At 37.6% G+C, this 14773-nt stretch overlaps 2 protein-coding genes across 2 annotated transcripts; one reads left to right on the top strand and one right to left on the bottom strand.

Annotated features, from left to right (window-relative positions):
• Nucleotides 1-542: 542 nt before the first annotated feature.
• psmb11a (proteasome 20S subunit beta 11a) lies at nt 543-1724 on the bottom strand. The gene has a single exon (XM_051130492.1). It carries the CDS (start codon nt 1716-1718, stop codon nt 543-545), a length of 1176 nt encoding a protein of 391 aa, XP_050986449.1. The 5' UTR covers nt 1719-1724.
• Nucleotides 1725-3443: 1719 nt separating this feature from the next.
• On the top strand, nt 3444-13798 carry prmt5 (protein arginine methyltransferase 5). The gene is made up of 16 exons (XM_051095498.1): nt 3444-3628; nt 4407-4525; nt 5218-5303; nt 5664-5798; nt 7577-7689; nt 7891-7940; nt 8025-8188; nt 8262-8423; nt 8518-8595; nt 8757-8815; nt 8932-9054; nt 11587-11762; nt 11852-12055; nt 12142-12252; nt 12672-12736; nt 13084-13798. Exons 1-16 carry the CDS (start codon nt 3531-3533, stop codon nt 13234-13236), a joined length of 1896 nt encoding a protein of 631 aa, XP_050951455.1. The 5' UTR covers nt 3444-3530; the 3' UTR covers nt 13237-13798.
• The last annotated feature ends 975 nt before the right edge of the window (nt 13799-14773 follow it).

Here is a 14773-nt window from a genome sequence, read left to right as displayed (position 1 = left end):
TTGACTATTTCCGCAGCAATAATCAGAAAAATATAGAGTTTTGTTCTATCTATCTATCTATCTATCTATCTATCTATCTATCTCTTTTATTATCAAATTGTTATTTTTTTTTTATCTTACATATACAGATGTTTAGACTTTTTAAAATCTATTTCTCAAAATATTGCTGAGTCACACTTTAAACTCCAAAGCAACAGTTTATTGCACGTGGCATACATTGTCGATTATTGTACGTGGACTAAATTTGTTGACTCATATTTGAATATCTGAAATACAAAAGCAATCCATTCATAGTGGTTTGCTACAATATCAAGAAAAATCGAATGTGTTTGTGATTACAACTGTGATTACAATTTGTTTTATTTTTTGGTTGAAATGCAAACAGTTCATGAAAACTTATTTTCTTTCCCTGTGCTTTGTGGGTTCTTTTTTATCTGTGCTATCAAGTGAACCACCTGACACTGTTCTACTCACGACTGCTATTTCTGTCCATCACATTCAAATTCCATCTATGTCTTTTTGTATTCCCACAGTTTGTGCCCCTATCTGCAGCATACTGAATATATATCACCTTCCCCTTCAGCCAGTTCACCCCCCTCTTTTTTCTGTCTCTCTTTCTCCCTCTCCTTGATCTTCTTCTTCTTTCTCTCCCTCTCTCTGTAGTACTCCTCCTTCAGATCTTCTCTGTCTCTGCGTCGCCAGCCATGGGCAGTGATGTGGAAAAGGTCTACATTATTCCCAGAGTAGGCATCCCAGTGAGTGGCTCTGAAAACAGCCTCCCGGGCCAGTGCCACTGCCTCATCCACAGTCATTCCCCATCGCCAACCATCATCAAGCACAGCGTACGCATAGGGTGACCCTGAGCCCACTGATATTATCTCTCCTTTCAGTTGCAGGCCGTCACTGCAAACATAACACACCCTGGGACCAGACCGTGATCCAAAAGTAGACAGAACGTTTTTTGTATTTTGATGTGACACAGTTGGATTCATCGCATGAGCATCCTTCAAGTTCTCATCCTGCTTATTTATAGAGGCCATTTTCACACAGCCTTGAGCAGATTCGTCTAAAATTGTGGATACACTGCTATCCCGTTCCATTGCTTCCTTAACATCTGCAATTTCCATACAGGCCTGTAGGGTCTTCCGAGTTTCTTGTTCTTCATCCCATCCACATAGAGTAGCTGCCACACACACATTAGTGCCTTTAAATGGATGGAGCATCATAGAGAGCAGTTTTGCAGCTCCATTGACACTTAGTCTCTTGTGATGGCGAAGCTGGTAAAGCCTCATCTCACGGGTAAGGATCCGTTCCCACAGCATACAATCGGCTCCACTGCCCGAGGTGTTGACCACCAGGTGAGAGTGAATGGGCATGATCTTTTGACTTATCGGGCAGCAAATTAGACCCTTACAGCTGGCACGAGTGTCTGCGGCGGCTATCACACCATCCTGAAATATAAAACCCAAAGTTGTGGTACCGTGCGATAGCTGAAAGGGTTGCTGATGAGGTGACAGACTAGAGAAAGCTGAAGAGAAAAGAGTTGGTGCTCTGTTTTTTCTCCTGCACTGCTGAGAGGGAAAAAGAAAATGAAAAGCACTGTCTCTGTCAAACTCGCACGGTGTCCTCCACATGTATCCCATCTCATTTGGTAGGTAAGTGCATGGGCTGATGTCATCAAGGGTCTCCAGGAAACCACAAACATCCTGAAGAGCCATTTTTCCTTTTATAGTAAGATAATAATGGCTAGTAATTTGGTATCATGTTGAGTCTTTAAAACCGCACTTGCAAAAAGCCTCCTCTGAGGATTTATATAGGAGGTGGAGAATATCCACCCCCACACATATACATACACATGTGATGTCTCAGCAAAAATCTTTGCTATACTAGGCTATATCTGATATGCTTCTGTGGTCACCACTGGGGCAAAACACTGAAGCGACTCTTCAAACATAATCATGAAAATGCTGAGATGAGAGTGTAATGAGCTCAGTCTGTTTTTCCACACGGATACAAGGACTCAGATGCAAACCTCACAGAATAGGTTTATGCATAGTGGAAATAAACCATAAGGATTACAACCCTAAATTCAAACAAAATGCATAACTGACCATGAAACGCTGTTGTTTATGGGCGTATATGCAGGCAAGCATGGCTAGTTCCACTAATTTTTCTTTTTTATATTTATACAGTTGAAGTCAAAAGTTTACATACACCTTGCAGAATCTGCAAAATGTTAATTGTTTTACCAAAATGAGAGGGATCATACAAAATGCGTGTCATTGTTTATTTAGTACTGACCTGAATAAGATATTTTACATAAAAGACATATAGTCCATAAGACAAAATAATAGATGAATTCATAAAAATGACCCTGTTCAAAAGTTTACATACACTTGATTCTTAATACTGTGTTGTTACCTGAATGATCCACAGCTGTTTTTTTTTAGTCATAGCTGTTCATGAGTTTCTTGTTTGTCCTGAACAGTTATACTGCATGCTGCTCTTCAGGAAAATCTTAGGTCCCACAAATTCTTTGGTTTTTCAGCACTGTGTATTTGAACCCTTTCCAACAATGACTGTATGATTTTGAGATCCATCTTTTCACACTGAGGACAACTTAAGGACTCATAGAAGGTTCAAACGGCCACTGATGCTTCAGAAGGAAACAATGCATTAAAACCCGGGGGGTGAAAACTGTCTTTTAGGGAACATATAAGTATCCTCTGTAGCTTCTGAAGGGCAGTATGAAATGAAATAAATATGATATTTAGGAAAAACAAGAAAAAATTTCACATTCTCATTCTGTTCAAAAGTTTACACCCCTGCCTCTCAATGCATATTTTTTTCCTTCTGAAGCATCAGTGAGCATTTGAACTTTCTGTAATAGTTTTATTTCTATTTTATTTTAATTTATGATATCCACAAACAATGACTGACTGTCATTAAACTGAAAGCTTCAATTCAGTTCAGTCATGTTTCAGAATCAGATTTTTAATTAAAGTATCTAAATCTAAGTGATATGTGATTAGCTTCAGGCAATAGTAAAGCCTTCAAATATACTTTTATTTGTAAAATTCCAGAGCAAAATCCATTTGGCACACAGGTTTAATCTGGAAATAAACAGAGCTCCGTTTAATTAAAATAACGTGTTGTGGTTATCGCTACTCAGTTCATAATGAATGATCCTGTTGTATTAAAAACAAGCTGCTTATTACATAAACGACGCAACCCATTAAAACTAATTAAACGTTCTCTCAAAGTTATTGGAGCAAATTCGACTTCGTCAGAGAGCGCATCGTCTCTTTCGAGCTTTCTGCAGCATCACGTCTGCCCCATAGTCTGATCTCGTTCTGCAGTCTCGCGAGGGTCGTACGAGAAAAAGAAACTGCGTTTCACGCAATCGCCATTTTGGATCTACCTCCGCATTGTTGCTCAAATGCAAGCACTCTTGTATTGAGCCAACATGACGTCGGTTTCTCCATAGCCCTGTATCTGTTTCATTTTCCCTCCCATCCTGTCTCCTAACGATGGCGTCCGGCAGTGCAGGTAGCAGGGTCTCCTGCGGGAGAGATTTGAGTTGTGTTCCCGAAGTGGCGGATACCCTCGCGGCGGTCGCTAAATTAGGGTAAGCAACGGGAGCTTTCGGTGCAGTAACCAGACAAATTATTTCACCGTTGTGGCTAAATGAAGCGGAGTGTGTTCAGTTTGAAGTTGGCTCGGCTAGGTCGCTGCACGTGATGCACATGAGCGTTTGCTAGCTGTTAGCGGCTTCTTCAGATATGCCTTTAACTCCCACATGCGTCTGCACACGAGTTTTGGGCAACAACATACAGTTTTTCTTTTGAAACATCTGTAGCACCTACAGAATGTGTGTTTCGTATTTTTAACCGGTTCGTTTTTATATATTATAACGTTAGATGTTTTTGAATGGATTCATTCAATCTTGTTTGAGACTTGTTCGTTTTCAAGAACAGAAAATGATGCAGAAAAATTACTGAATTGAGAATTATTACGTCTTTTCAGTTATTATTCAAAGTGGAAGATATTAGAGATATACGGATTATATTTAAAATCCTCACTGACTGATGGGATTGTGAGACTGATGGGAGAGGCAGCAGATCATTTGACAGCTGAATAAGATATAAATCATAGTATTATGAATGAATTATCACTGTATTCATACACATTTTTGTTTTGTAATACTACACAAACTTGGTATTTTTGAATTAAAAATATGTACTTTATTGATTTCTAAGCAGGGATCAATTAAGTCTAAGACAAAATTGATGACATTGAAGACTTGCTGTTTACTTTTTACATTTTACTTTAAACATGAAATGCAGCCAGTGTCTGTTTTCTTTGTGTGGTCTGTTTGCCTAAATGCATTTCATTCTGTCCTATAGCTTTGATTTCCTGTGCATGCCGCTGTTCCACCCACGGTTCCGAAGGGAGTATGAACTGGACCCTGCTAAGTCACGACCCGGAGCCCAAACACGCTCTGACCTCCTGCTATGTGGCAGAGGTGAGATATAAGAAACTCTGTGTCAGAAAATCATGTCATAAAAAAACTAAGACTCTTCTCTCTTTGAAAATGAGAGATCAGTGTGCTATGAAAACGTATTATAAATTTCAGAACTCAAAACCTTCCTCTATAATCCAAAAAGAACTAAGCTGCAAAACATCAGCATCTTTTTGTTATCAGATAGAAAAAACACTAATGCATGTCTGTCCACGTTTACACATCAATAATGACTATTTGGTATTCAGTAACTTGTCCCGTGATGGTGAGATAATTTAGAGGAAGTCATAGATAATATTAATCCTGAGACCAGAAGAATTAATGATAAGAGTAAAATGCTGTAAAGTCACATTTCACATTCAAAGACAGACTTAAAAGCAATCTATTAAATTTTAAGAGTCAGAAAGAGAATGGAAAGTGGTTATGAAACCTAAATCGTGACTCTTTTTGCCACAAAGTCTTAACTAGCTTTTAAAGAAACCCCAAGGGAGAAAATAAAATGATTAAAGATTGTGTGATAAGAGCCTTTAATGTCAATTCCTCATTAAGTTCCTTTAAAAAAAAAAATTAAAGATTGAATGTGTTCTCCATTTTCTTTATCAATGATACTCTGTGCAATTACATTTACAGAATTACATGTATTTAGACGATACGATTACATCTTTGTAATAATATGACCATTCTTTCTTTATTAGATTGGAACACACTTATTGTAGGAAAGCTGTCACCCTGGATTGAGACAGACTCGGAGCTGACCACAGAACGCAGGAATTCAGAAGCAGTACGTTCACAATGTCTTATTATTTCGTCATTACTTACATATTTGAGGTCCTTATTTTTTCTCTTCATATTTTATAAACGTATTTCACATCTAATCTGATTAAGATTAAGAATATTAATTTGCTCTGTCCTATTGTTGTGCCATAAACGACGCATACACGTGTACAATATCTTGCCCTTGTTGGGTTTTTGATAATGGCTCCTTGAAGCACACTGCAGTGTCATTGTAGCTGTAATCAAGAGTCAGATGCAAACGAGGGCCGTTTATTGGAGATCTGCCCAACAAAGAGGAAGCGGAGCGGATTTGTTGTTTATTTTGATGTGATCACTCCTTCTAATGTCTTTTGTGCCCTTGCTGCAGGCACTGGTACAGGAGCTCAATTTCTGTGCTTATCTGGGACTGCCAGCTTTCATGATCCCCCTAAGGGGTCCGCACTGTGCCAACCTGGCTCGCATCCTGCTCAACCACATCCACACAGGACACCACTCTTGCATGGTAATGGCAATCTGTAGCATAAAATGAAAACAAATGTGCTCAGAACACACTATTATTTGTTTATGTATGCACCCTGGACCTATCATTTACACACAATCTTTGTTCCTGCTGCTTCGATTTATTATTTTTTTCACTGATGGAAGTGTAATTAGTGGTGTGAGAAGACTATTTGCAGTTTAAAGTTCAAAAGGTTACATACACCTTGCAGAATCTGCCAAATGGTAATTATTTTACAGAAATAAGAGGGATCATACACAGTGCATGTAATGTTTTATTTAGTACTGACCTGAATAAGAGATGTCACATAAAAAAGACATTTACATATATTCCACAAGAGAATATAATATATAATGACCCTGTTCAAAAGTTTACATACACTTAATACTGTGTTACCTGAATTATCCACAGCAAAATCAGAAAAATGTACACATCTTCATTCTGTTCAAAAGTTTACACCCCTGGCTCTTAATGCATCGTTTTTCCTTCTGGAGCATCAGTGATCATTTGATCCTTTTGTAATAGTAGCATATGAGTCCCTCAGTTGTCCTCACTGTGAAAAGATGGGTCTCAAAATCATACAGTCATTGTTGGAAAGGGTGCAAATTCACAAAGAATTTTTCTGAAGAACAGCAGGCAGTTACATTGTTCAGGACAAACAAGGGATTCATGAATAACTATCACTAAACAAAAAAAACACAGTTGTGAATCATTCAGGTAACAACATGCTATTAAGAATCAAGTGTATGTAAACTTTTGAACGGGGTCATTTTTATAAATTCAACTATTATTTTCTATTGTGGACTAAACATCTTTTATATGAAATATCTTATTCAGGTCAGTACTAAATAAAAAATAACATGCATTTTGTATGATCCCTCTTATTTTGGTAAAATAATTAACATTTGCAGATTCTGCAAGGTGTATGTAAACTTTTGACCAACAGTATCATTTTAACTTGATGTCCATCTATTATTTAAAACAATACTGTGAATTATCCATAAAGATGGAGTGATCTGATCCTTGTATCAGATCAGTATTTATTGGGCTGTCATTTTAAAGCGCTAATGTGCTTAATTATATTTTAAAATAATATATTTCTTCCAAAATATTAAACTTTACAACTGTTTTCGTCATAAATATTTCTTGAGCAGCAAATTATATTAGAATAATTTCTAAAGTGACACTGAAGACTGGAGTAAAAAGTTATTTTAATGTAAAATTTCAGAATATCATTTTTTTTTTTTTTTATACAGTATTTGTGATTAAATTAATGCATAATTTGTGAGATATCTTTCAAAAACATAGCAAAAATCGTACTGACCCCAAACTTTTAAAGGGATAATTCACCTAAAAAATTTAATTCTGTCATGAATTGCTCACCCTCTTAACATTCCAAACCCGTAAGACCTTTTTGTTTGGAAAACAAATTAGGATATTTTTGATGAAATCTGACAGCTTTCTGAGTAATTAATGACACAAATTTCATTTTTGGGTAAACTGTTACTTTAAGTGGTAGTGTTTTCTATCATGTTGGCTTCTTAGACAGTAAGTTATTGGAAACATTTGTATAAAATACACAGACACAACCTCTGTTCCAATAAGGGCACATTATAAACTTAATTATAATGCTAAGCCACATGTAATGCATGAGTGTGCAAGCAGAAACAAATCCATTTGTTTTTTTTCTCAGTTGGTTGCCTTTTTATTGGTTGTAATGCTGCTTTCTTTGTTGATTAGGAATTAATTAGTTCAGTGTTGATTTGTTTTTAATTACATAGTTTTGGATACGCGTTCCACTGTTGGCTCCCGAGGACACGCGTGAAGATCTCATTGAAAACGAGTCGTCTAAACAAATGGATGATGGCGGCAATGATGAGAAGACCTGGGCATGGTGAGAGAGCTAAGACAAAGCCATTTGTTCAATTAAATATAGATATTAAATAGGTAATTAAAACATCCCATTAAGAATGAGTGAGACTTATTCTCTCTCCCAGTCCATATTTGGGTGTGCTGTGTGATTAAATCACTCAATTGCATGAAGAACAAAGCAGTCTTTGGCCTCTGTTCATTTAATTTCCTTTTCCCTCTTCAGGTGGCATTCATTCAGAACACTCTGCGACTATAACAAGAGGATTTGCCTTGGTAAGAGCAAAAAACTCAAGTGAAGTGCCTATTAAAATTAAGCAGTGAATACTAACAGTTTAAAAAATGTCTTTCTTTGTTAAGCTATTGAAATTGGAGCAGACCTGCCATCTGACACACTGATCGACAAGTGGCTTGGAGAGCCAATCAAAGCAGCCATTCTGCCCACCAGCATATTTCTAACAAATAAAAAAGGATTTCCTGTCCTCTCAAAAGCCCACCAGCGAGTGATCTTTCGCCTCTTCAAGGTAAATGTTACCAATATTATGTCACATTCATTCTATTCAGGGAAGTTATCTAAAATTTTAAGGGTCTCCCTAGCTGGAGGCTCAGTTTATTTTCACAGGGGCGAACCGCCACAGTGAGAAAGACTTGCGCTCGTACCTGCAGTATCTAGAGTACCTCAACCAAAACCGTCCAGCGCCTAATGCCTATGAGCTCTTCGCCAAGGGCTATGAAGATTACCTTCAGTCACCACTGCAGGTCTGTCTGCCAAAGGAAAAACATTTTGCCTAGTGAGTTTTTCAGTGCAGTATTGATTCAATTATGCTAATGCGATGCCTAATTGTTTTATCAGCCTTTAATGGACAATTTGGAATCACAGACGTATGAAGTTTTCGAAAAGGATCCCATCAAATATTCACAGTATCAACAGGTGAGTTAAAATGATTTGCTAATGGAAAGTGAAATCTATTATCATTTGGTCACCAGTCATTAGTGGTGTTTGTTGCATCATTATAGCTTCTGTTAAATGATGGAAAGGCACCACTTGAGAAAACAAACAAACAAAAAATTGTAAATTGTCTTTTCCAACAGGCTGTATATAGATGTCTGCTAGACAGAGTTCCTGAAGAACAGATGGAAACCAATGTGCAGTAAGTGACTTCACACACTTCCAGGTGTCCCATTGTCGGTTCTTAATGAACTACACAGAAGCTGCAGAGATATGCTATTTGCTTGGCAGACTATGTCAACACTGTTTTCTTTTCAGGGTTTTGATGGTACTAGGTGCAGGTCGTGGTCCACTGGTGAACGCCTCACTCCGTGCAGCAAAACAGGCTAAGAGGAAACTGCGTGTATATGCCGTTGAGAAGAATCCTAATGCTGTGGTCACGTAAGTAAATTATAAGGACAGTTCACCCAGAAATGAAAATTCTGTTATTAATTACTCACCCTCATGTCGTTCCAAACCTGTAAGACCTTTGTTCATCTTCAGAACACAAATTAAGATATTTTTGATGAAATCCGAGGGTTTTCTGACCCTGCATAGACGAGGCTGTACCCACCTAAATCAATGATTAAAAAAGCATTTTTGGCAAATCCAGGTAATTTTCCATAGAATAGGGTGACCAGATGTGCCACTTTCTAGGGACACAGACAAACAGCCAACACTAGGTTATTTTAGGCAATTTAGAATTTCTGTTCTGAACGTGCCCCTGGGAAGTGTTACGTCTGGTCACCGTAACATAGAAAGATTATGTTTTTTAAAACTTTGCATGCTTGTTTAGAATCACCTGTTGCATGCGCTCAGGTTTTGTGAAGTTTTGAGTTTTCCTTCAGGCTTTATAGGATTTTGGGTAATTTTGGACAGGCTTCTTTTCTAAACTACCCCATTATAGCTTCCCAAAGGGTAAATTTCAGTATTTCTTCTGATAATTATTGGCCTAGAGCAGGGGTGGCAAACGTCAGTCCTGGATAGCCGCAGCCTTGCATAGTTTTGCTTCAACCCTAATCAAACGCACCTGAACAAGCTAATCAAGGTCTGAAGGTTTACTAGAAAGCTACAAGCAGGTGAATTTTAATTAGGGTTGGAGCTGAACTCTGTTGGGCTGCGGCTCTCCAGGAACGGAGTTTTCCACTCCTGACCTAGAAAGTCCAGAGAATTGTACTGCAGTGTTTTTTTCCAGATTGAATGAAAAACCTAAGACTAGTTTGCTAAAAGTAGGGTTTTTACATCTTCTCAGTCATTTAACAAACGATTTGATTGACAGCAGTGGTTCTAGAAGCAAAGTAGTCCGCAATGAGGAGTTCTATCGTATGATACAAATTTGGCGTGTATGTGCGAAAAATCACACAACGTACAATCGTTGGCCAAATTCTTTCAAATTTCTCTCGGACCACTGTTTCGTTCCGATCGACCTCTGTTAACCTTGTCTAACAGGTGCTCAAACTTCATTGGCCAATGGCGGCCATGTTTTTTGAGATATACAAAACCTTGTAGACACTTGTGGTGCTTCAGACCAAGACCATGCACACCAATTTTCATGTTGGCAGGATATGCGCAGTTATAGCCATTTTTATGTTTTTTCCGTCCTATAGCGCCTCAGATCAAGCTCTTACATAAGTGTTCTGAGTTTGGCGAAAATATCTCATTCTGTTCAGGTGTTATAAGCATTTCACTAAAAGTTGCGAACGTTTTGGCATCCCTTTGCGACGATAAGTTCAGCTTTTTTTTTGATAATTGTTGATATTCACTCTCCAGATAATTTTTCTGAACTGGTTTGTTTCCGATTGGGCGAAAAACCTAGGACTCATTTGCAAAAGTAGGTTTTTCCAAAAATGTGAAATACCCAAAACTTTCGATGTGAGCCAAGGATTCCAACAAAATAATGGCATCTTTACACAGCAAAGGCGGCATAGAAACCAAATCTGAGACTTTAAAAATTTGTTTTAACAAAAACATGCTATAAAATTAAATAACAAATATAAAAAAAAGAACAAATAATATAAAACACTAAATAAATAAATAAAACAACGTTTTAAATTGTAACGGCATTAAATGTAAATTTCCTGCACGTGCTACAGTGTATCTGCGCTGGACGGTTTGTCACAATGTTAGCTTCTGTGGTATTGACAGTTATTTTATTTTTCTTAACAAAATTGGAAAGAACGCTTATGAATTTATGGAAGGAAATTATGAATTACTACATCGGGTACATAACCACTAGATTAAAAGAGGCTGAAATTTGTTTCAAAGAGCCAGGAAGTCACTCAGGCGCAGACACAACAAACGAAAATTGATATTAGCGTTAGCTTTTCAGGGAAGACAGCAGATGTCGCTAGACCATCGTGTGTGGGTGAAATGTCGTCTGCAAGGAGATGTAAAATGGAGCTAGCTTATTGTAGGCTACGTGTTTTTGGCTCGAACTGACAGCAGTCCTTTGGGTTGTCATGACAACGATGCTGCTTAGAGCGGCATTGTTTCGTGTTTCATTTACACTGAATCAAAACAGCATTGCGTCACCTTTGATACTAGGGACTGAGGTGGGTCAGACCCGGCATATTTTAGGTCTGCTTTAATGCGGCATTTCGTCTTTAAAATGAATTCTGAGTAGACACAGACCCGCTATTTTAACGATATCCTTACAACTTTTCTGGGCCTTGAGTGTGTCAGTTGCGTTGCGGTCTATGCAGGGTCAGAAAGCTTTTAGAATTCATCAAAAAAAAATCTTAAATTGTGTTCTGAAGATGAACGAAGGTTTGAAAAGGGTTTGAAACGACATAAGGGTGAGTATTTAACAACAAAATTTTCATTTTTGGATCACTATTTTTTCCTTTATAATCTTAATTTTACTTCAAATGAAATGTATTGTTGTACTGGCATGTATTGGCTGGATTTTCATGGTGCCCCCCTTCTCTTTCTCAGGCTGGAGAACTGGAAATTTGAAGAGTGGGGTGATCAGGTGACGGTTGTGTCATGTGACATGAGGGAATGGACAGCTCCAGAGAAAGCAGATATCATTGTGAGTGAGCTTTTAGGCTCATTTGGAGACAATGAGCTTTCACCCGAGTGCCTTGATGGAGCGCAGCACTTCCTCAAAGGTTTGTGATAAAATCAGTGTCTTTTCCATGATCTTTAATTCCCTGTTTTACATCTCTTGATCAGCTCACGTACGTTTGTTTTCTTGTAGATGATGGCGTAAGCATTCCCTGCTCTTACACGTCCTTCCTTGCTCCGCTGTCCTCTTCTAAACTATATAACGAAGTGCGCGGCTGTCGAGAGCGGGACAAAGACCCAGAGTGCCATTTTGAGACACCGTATGTTGTCAGACTACACAACTTCCACCAACTTGCAGAACCCAAACCCTGCTTCACCTTCGTACATCCTACCACAGGTACAAGATCCTGAAGAAACATACGGATGCCAAGATGACTTATTCCATGAAACCATTAACTAACTGTTAATCTTTACCCTGCACAGATATGAATAATAACCGGTATCAATGTCTACGATTCTCCATTGGATGTAACTCAGTGCTTCACGGCTTTGCTGGATACTTCGAGGCCACACTCTACAAAGATGTCACGCTCAGTAAGTCTCAAGTCTCTTGTAGTGACATTTGTAGCACACAGTGTCAGTTTTAAAGCCTGTTTCACAATATTAGGCTTGCGTTGTTCTTCCACAATTACTGTGTAATTGGACTATAGGCCTCCAAGCATAAATTTCTGGGTTAGCATATTGAATGTGTTCTGTGATAATGGCCACAAATTGGAATGGTTATCAGGAGAGGGTGATTGAGAATTATTGCCTTATTAACTTGATCACCATTTAAATGTAATTTACATGAGGAGGGCAGACACATTTACATCCAAAATGTGATTCATCTACACAGAATCTAAAGTGTAGATTTAAAGTGTTTGTCTGTACAGAGGCAGATTTACTGAACAAAATTGCAGTTTGTGTGTCTCTCACTGTGTTTAAAAATTAAATATCTTTCTTCACGCTTGCAGGTATAAAACCTGAAACACACTCTCCTGGAATGTTCTCCTGGTTCCCCATCCTATTCCCTTTGAAAGTAAGTTCATGAAAGTAGAACTTTTCAATTTTTTTTTCTACTGAATAATGCAAGCATGCCCTGCTGTTCAAAATTTTCATTAAATCAATCAAGTGACAGACTAAAGCTGCTGTTTTATCTCCGTATTTGATGGCTATCCAAATGTATGCTATTTCTTGTAATACCATGTGGTAAGAATGTCTAGCATGGACATAAATATAGTTAGCACCTTCGGTTTAAAAAGTAGCTAGCTAAGCACTGTTAAAGCGTGGCAGTTTATCGACTCCACAGTTAATGCGCTGAAGTGTGCAGCCATGTTGGGCGTGTAATCCTAACACCTTTTTTCTTCTCTCTTTCTCCCCACGCAGCAGCCGATCCCGCTGTCCTGTGGCGATAACGTGAGCGTGAGGTTCTGGAGGTGTAACAATGGAAAGAAGGTCTGGTATGAATGGGCTGTGACTGAGCCTATATGCTCCGCCATTCACAACCCTTCCGGGCGCTCGTACACCATCGGCCTGTAGCAAGACTCTCACGCTGACATCTACTGACGCATGGGGTTACACTGACTTATGTTTTGTTTTAAATAAACAATCTTTTTCAGTCAAGCAGCGGGTTTAAATATCTCATTTCAAGGGCCCAACTACACTCAGTGAGATCGTTCTCAATGACAGCTGTGTATTCTGTAACGTTCATAAGGATGGAAATTAAAACAGCACTCACGAGGTATCCTTTAAAGCGATGCGTGATGTCCTGGTGCTCTTTCTTAGTTCAAACTCCTCTCCTCTCCTCCCAAAAGTGAAGCCTGGTGTTTATGGCTCATATTTATAACACAAAAGCTGTTAGTTTTGAACTGTTATTTTCTAGAACTGATTACGGGAGTCTATTTTGTCACTCTACATTATACATCAGCCTTATTTCCCTATTGTCCACCAGTGCCCTATAATACCCCATGGTGAGAATAATCGTAGTATGATGTCCCCTGTCAGGCCAGTTAGGAAACACATCCCATAATTTTATACCAGTTTTTTCCCTGATAAAAATGTATTGTCATACAATATGAATAAAAAAGGTACAAAATTGTGATCTTTCTGTCTGCTGTGTTTTATAAAATGTTGCAGGACAAACTCATTGCATGAGTTTTTGAGTCTTGGTGTTGCATTCTACAGTTTTTAATGATGACCATGTTGTTTAAAAAAAATAAATATTGATATTGTGTTAATATTACACAACAACATATCATTATTGTCATCCTATCAGTTGATGCTCCAACATAATAGGTAGCAGTATTGTATATATAATGGAAGAGATTAAAAGCAAACATTTATTTTTGAAAGCTTTTTTTACAGGTAATGTAACATGATTTGTTGGTCAAAATGGAATTAGATTTTTTCCCCCCCTCAAATTTCTCTGGATATTGCAATATCATTATTGTTAATCATAATTACAAAATACTGATGAAAAACAAAAAACAAATTAGATGTTAAATGGTTATAATTATGACATAATATGTAAAGACATTTATATAAACACTAAAAATGACAAATCTTACTTTTTATGACAATTGACATCTCAGTTTTGACTTTGGCTCATAATTATTACTTTGTCATAATTATTATCTCTAGTTGACAACATAAAAGGTGGGAGTATTGCACTCACTATGGAGCAGATTAACAGCAAACATTTATTTTTGAAAGCTTTTTACAGGTATTGTATTGTTATTTGTATTGTGATTTGTTGGCCAACAAAAGTTGAACAATTTGAATTAGATTTTGGTTCCCCAAAAATGTCTATATTGCAATGTCTTTATTGTGAATTTTTGTAAATCATGACACACTGATAAAAAAAAAAACTAAATTACATATTAAACAGTCATAATTATGACATGATGAGATATAACTTTACACATTTATCTTTAGTCAATTATATGAAAAGTATACACTCTCAAATTCGACTTTTTATGACAACTGACTTATCTCAGTTTTGTCTTTTTGTCATAATTTTTATTTCTAGTTGGCACTCCATTGTAGGAGTCTGCAAGAAGTACCGATTAACATGAAA

Source organism: Labeo rohita, chromosome 2 (assembly GCF_022985175.1).
Source record: "Labeo rohita strain BAU-BD-2019 chromosome 2, IGBB_LRoh.1.0, whole genome shotgun sequence".
NCBI lineage: Eukaryota > Metazoa > Chordata > Actinopteri > Cypriniformes > Cyprinidae > Labeo > Labeo rohita.
The sequence above is the reverse complement of the archived record's forward strand: the minus strand, read 5'-3'. Positions and strand labels throughout refer to the sequence as shown.